Source organism: Pyrus communis, chromosome 13 (genome assembly GCF_963583255.1).
Source record: "Pyrus communis chromosome 13, drPyrComm1.1, whole genome shotgun sequence".
Taxonomy (NCBI): domain Eukaryota; kingdom Viridiplantae; phylum Streptophyta; class Magnoliopsida; order Rosales; family Rosaceae; genus Pyrus; species Pyrus communis.
Window position 1 is genome coordinate 3,930,485 of NC_084815.1, and position 6,269 is coordinate 3,936,753.

Sequence of the window (6,269 nt, forward strand, 5' to 3'; positions counted from 1 at the left end):
ACTATCCACATGATGAATGCATAACTACTTTTTTTTTTTGTCAAATGATAAATTTGTTAAATTAGGAAGCCGACGGGATTTGAATTCACTGCTAATTAGAGCTGATCTTTGGGGCTTAATTTTCTGATATTATTCTTTTCACCAAGGAGAAAAATATATAATGTACAAGAGTGTTTTACAAGGAAAGAAACATCAAATAACCTAATTACAATCTGATTACGAGGACTCAAATAACTAACTAAACTAATTACAAAAAGTCAACTCTCCAACACTCCCCCTCAAGTTGGTGCATAAATGTCGTTTATGTCCAACTTGACAAGAAAGTTGTAGAACGCTTGACTCGCAACAACTTTAGTTAAGATGTCTGCTAATTGATCCTCTGCCTTTACGAATGGGAATTGAATAATATTTCCATCTAACTTCTCCTTAATGAAGTGTCTGTCAACTTCTACATGTTTTGTGCGATCATGCTAGATTTGGTTGTGTGAGATATCGATGGCTGATTTATTATCTCAAAATAAATCCGAGGCTGAATTCGAAGGACGCCCAAGTTCTGCGAGTAACCTTCGAAGCCATAATAATTCGCATACTCCTTTTGTCATACCCCTGTATTCCGCCTCTGCACTTGATAAAGCAACCACTTTCTGTTTCTTACTCTGCCAAGTCACTAAGTTTCCCCCCAAAAATGTAAAGTATCCAGATGTGGACCGACGATCAGTAACGTTGCCTGCCCAATCTGCATCGGTATAACCCTCTATTCGGCAATGATCATTCTTGGAAAACATGATGCCTCTACCCAGTGAGGACTTCAGGTATCGTAGAATGCATTCAACCGCACCCATATGTGCTTCACTCGGGGAATACACAAATTGACTAACAACACTTACTGCGTATGCAATATCAGGCCTAGTGTGAGATAAATAAATTAACCTCCTAACTAACCTTTGATAACGATCTCTGTTAGTGGGAACTTGATCAGGGTGCACGGCAAGATGGTGATTTTGGACTATAGGGGTGTCAACCGGTTTACAATCAAGCATTCCAGTTTCAGCTAATAAGTCTAGAACATATTTTCTTTGAGATAGAAATATACCCTGTTTAGATCGAGCTACATTTATACCCAAGAAATATTTCAAACCACCAAGATCTTTCATCTCAAACTCAGTTGCTAGGTAATCTTTGAGCCTTGAGATTTCCTCTTTGTCATCACCTGTAACAATCATATCGTCCACATAAATAATAAGTGCGGTCAATTTCCGTATTCGACGTTTCAAGAAAAGTGTATGATCGGAATTGCTCTGCCTGAACCCATACTTCCTCATAGTCGTCTGGAACCTACCAAACCATGCCCGAGGTGATTGTTTCAATCCATACAATGCCCTATTCAACTTACACACCATTTCGGGTTGTGAAACCGATGCATAACTAGGTGGAATATCCATTTACACTTCTTCTTTAAGATTACCATGTAAGAAAGCATTTTTCACATCAAATTGTTGTAATGGCCAATCCAAGTTAGCCGCCAACGAAAGTAACACTCTTATCGTATTAATCTTTGCTACCGGAGCAAATGTTTCTGTATAATCAACACCATACGTCTGAGTCTATCCCTTGGCCACCAATTGTGCTTTGTATCATTTAATCGACCCATCAGCTTTGTACTTGATGATGTACACTCATCGACATCCCATTCTTTTCTTTCCTCGGGGTAGTGGAACTAAATCCCATGTTTGACTTTTCTGAAGTGCATCCATTTCTTCCTTCATTGCCTTGGTCCATCAATCATCAGATAGTGCCTCCTTCAATGAACTTGGTGTGCTATCATTGGATATTTGTTGTACAAAAGCTTTGCCGGGTTTTGATAATTTATGTGATGACACATAGTTGGCAATGGGATATTTAAAGCCTTTCATTGTTTCCGGTGAATATCGATTAGGTGGCTTTCCCCGGTTGTGCCTGAAAGGTAATTGGTAATTCGGAACATCAAATACATCAACAAGGATAGTAGATCTTACCTCAGGAATGTTCTCAGGAGTATGATCATTTGGTGGTACTATATTTTCAGACGAGGGGGAGTAGTATCAATAGAAGTTTCAAGATCGGCAAGTGGCAGCACTGGTGCCATGGGTGAGGACGGCACTGCCATGCCTGCCGCTGGTTCTGTGGGTAGCGATATTGCTTTTGTTGGCTGGGCTGGCAATGTAGCCACTGCAGGCTCTGCTAATAGTGGCAGCGGAAAATCAGTGCTAGCAGCCATGGTCCAAACTTGTTCGTTATGCAGTGTCTCCCCCTGAAGATGAGGGTTAGAAGAAGCCGAAGAGTAATACATCTCAAACTCGGAAAAAGTAACATTCATGGTAGTATACATTTGACGTGAAGAATGGTGATAGCAACGGTACCCTTTCTGATGTAGTACATACCCCATAAATACGCAACGGATAACACATGGGTCAAGTTTTGTTCGTTGATTTTTATGTAGATGAACAAGGCAACACATCCAAAACTCGCGGTGGGAGCACTAAAACAGACGGTAGAGGTACAAATGTAGCAAGAACTTGCAAAGGTGTAAGAAAGTTCAATACTTTGGATGGCATGCGGTTGATAAGGTAAGTGGCAGTTTGAAGAGCAACATCCCAAGAGGAGCGGGGAACATTCACCCCAATCAATAGAGATTGAGCCGTTTCTAATAGATGGTAATTTTTGCGCTCAACCACCCTATTCTGTTGAGGAGTCTGAGGACAAGTAATCTTATGGAAGATTCTGTGATTAGTTAAATAATGTGTAAAATCATTATTAACATATTCACCGTCATTATTAGAACGCAAAATCCGGATTGTAGTAGAATACTATGTCTGAACCAAGGTGTGGAATGTCTTAAACGCCAGCAACACATCACTTTTATGCTTAAGAACGTATAACCATGTCATCCGTGTGCAATCATCTATGAAAGTTACAAACCACCTAATACCAGATGAAGTAGTAATCGGAGATGGTCCCCAAACATCCGAATGAACAAGACCAAAAGGAACAACACTTTTATTAGAATTCAACGGATAAGAAACATGGTGACTCTTGGCAAGTACGCAAGTGTCACATTTAAAGTCTGAAATCGAACAACCAACAAATAAATTTGGAAACATATGTTGTAAATAACCGAAAGACGGATGACCCAAACGGTGATGCCATAACCATATCTAACGCCACTTGTGGTCAACAGCTCCTTGGGCGAGATTGACCCATCCTGTATTGACATCGTCCACAAAATAAAGATCCCCCCTCTTAGTACCACGACCAATTATCTCCTTTGTGAGAATATCCTGAATAAGACAAAACTTCAGATACAATAGTACACAACATTTCAATTGCTCAGTAACTTCGCCAAGAGACATCAATTTATGCTTTAGTGAAGGTACAAGTAATGTACGCGGCAAAGAGAGGGTAGGCGTGAGGTGTACAATGCCAGCGCCAGTTACCGGTGAGGTGACACCATTAGCATTAGTAATATTTCGTCAAAGTGGAACAATATCACAAGCTAAATCAGTGGGGTCATAGGTCATATGGTCTGTGGCACCGGAATCAATGATCCAACCGGACTGATTATCACCATTATTCATGTTAAAAGCATAACCACAGTGACCTGAGGACTCCGGAGGCATGTGGGAAGAACTCGAAATAAGAGGTGGATTCATGGTAGGTTCGGTTAGAGTAGTAGTGTTTAGGGTTGTAGTGTTTAGTATAAGGGTAGGATTGGCTAGGATGAGGTTGTTTTCATCGTGGAGTGGTGGTAGGTTCTCCATGGGAGGGCCGAGTTTGCTTGAGGGAGCAGGCAGAGTAGAAATCCTGGGATCTCTGCTCTCATACCATGCTAATTAGAGCTTATCTTTGGGGCTTAATTTTCTAATATTATTCTTCTCACCAAGGAGGAAGATATATAATGTACAAGAGTGTTTTACAAGGAAAGAAACATCAAATAACCTAATTACAATCTGATTACAAGGACTCAAATAGCTAACTAAACTAATTACAAAAAGTCAACTCTCCAACATTCATCCTGTGATGCAAAGACCAACACTCATCTTCAGCACTATGATAGAGGGCCACTTGTTGAATGCATAACTAAATTTACTACGTAGTTTTTGGCCTCTAAAATACCAAAATAAGATGGCTTCAATTCTCAATCAATATAAACCAAGAAATATTTGGAATTTGCAAAGTAAGCTTTTTTTGGTCAAAGTAGCCTTTTTATATTCATGAAGGGCAGAAACCCTGAATCAAATACAAAGGGAAAGTTTATCATTAATACTTTTACAAATTTGGTTCACATGCATGTACGCAAATAATTTTATGAATTAAATCAATAAGATCTTTTAACAAATTAAATAGATTATTTGAATGTAGCTAGGATTTTAGTACAAGGAAATATTATAATCTCAAAATATTCGTTCAATAATAATCCCCTCCCTCCCTATATATTGTCCATAGACCCTTGTAATTTACCATCCCACAAAGTGAAATACAAATACTTTATTAGCTAATAAACACAAGTGCTAGAGATGTCTAAATTTTCATTCGTCCATTTCATTCTCCTAGTTCTTATTTTCTCAGGTATGTTTGGCTTATCCTTTGTAGTTGTTTTGGCGTTTTGTTTTCTTTTGGGTTTATGATAATTTCAAAATCATTATTTTCTTGCATATGTTGGTTCAAAGTGCTTCCTACAACTTTATCTCAAGTATTTACATTAACATGTTAAAGACTGGCTATAGTGATTTGTCGATACAACAAATGTTAAATCCCAAAATTATTTTGGAAGTCAGTTTAATATAACGCTTTCAACAATACTAGCTGGTTTATTTTTGGCTAGTGTATTTGAGATGCATGACTGTAAATAGTTAAAGAAACATGAATGTAATCTTCGTACTCTATAACCCATCTCTTACCCCCTTTTCCGTTTTCTTCAATTAAGTTAGGAGCTAGAGCTAAATAACACACACAAAAACCATTTTATATTTTATCACACTCTATAAATTAAATTAAAATTTGGTTTATATTTGTGAAAAACAAAACTTATTTGCGCTTATTCAAATGTCTTATAATTTTGCAGTTTCTTTTAAGCATGGAAACCTGCGACAAGCTTACGCACAAAAGAGATGCCAAGAACTACTGTATAAAAGCAAATGCACGTTATTGGATTGCGGGAAGAAGTGCTTTAACAAACACCATGACCAAGGACATACATGCATTGCGAACCCTGCAGGCACTGACTACGCTTGTTACTGCATCTATAATTGTTGATGTCTCCGCTGCTGTGGTACTTCTTTTGGTCCTGATGTACTCTCTTATGGTATATTCAGGCTATAATATAAAATAAAAGTCCAGCTTCGTTTAACGATGGAATAATCTACATATTGTAAAAGAGAGGCAATTGGCCAAAATTACAACAAGATTTTCTTTTTACCAGTCTTTCAATCTTTCTTCAAAATTGGCGGTCAACACACAGTTGTATGATTTCAATATACCTTTTACACCATACTCTCTATCATTGACGTGGCAGGAGCTCCTATGGGCTGAAACATCTAAAACCACATATATTCCACCTGCACAAAAACCAAGAAATCAAAATCTTTGCCAAAATTTCCCAAATTTCTTTTCTAGGTAACCGTAGGCTCAATTTCTCAAAATTATTATTAAAATTTACAATTTCTTCATATTTCACTGTTGAACGATCAAAGAGCCTTATCACACTAGCAAAACTAATGTAGCCATGGTGATGAAATGTGTTTATATGTGACATGAAGAATGCATAGAAGTAGTGGGGGATCCAATATTTTAACACAAAGTGGTCCTAATATAAAAGCTCAAAGACAATAATAATACTGAGAAATTAAACAATAGACTATAAACCTTTCATTCATAAGCTTTGTAAAAACAACACTACAAGCTACAAAGACTAAATTTTTATCATTGATGAGGTCTCGTTCTCTGAAAACGTATCATGATAGTTTCATTGTTAATATAAGAAAAAACATATCGATGATGATTTTAAACTATCCAAAATTGGAGTTAAACTATCACTGATCGATGATGATTTTTACTTGTAATATCATTTCATACTTCTAATTTCTACACATCAATTAATCAAAAAAAAAAAAACCATGTCAATTGATGAAGCTAAAAAAATAGATAAGTTAACTTACATATGATCCAAACAATATATAAAAATTACAACAAATTAACAATAACTATAATTCATTATGAATTTAAAGTTTTCA

General features: G+C 37.0%; 1 protein-coding gene across 1 annotated transcript; it reads right to left on the minus strand.

Annotated features, from left to right (window-relative positions):
• Positions 1-512: 512 nt before the first annotated feature.
• Positions 513-1,442, minus strand: LOC137713438 (uncharacterized mitochondrial protein AtMg00810-like). Its single transcript, XM_068452732.1, has one exon. It carries the CDS (start codon positions 1,440-1,442, stop codon positions 513-515), a length of 930 nt encoding a protein of 309 aa, XP_068308833.1.
• Positions 1,443-6,269: the final 4,827 nt, after the last annotated feature.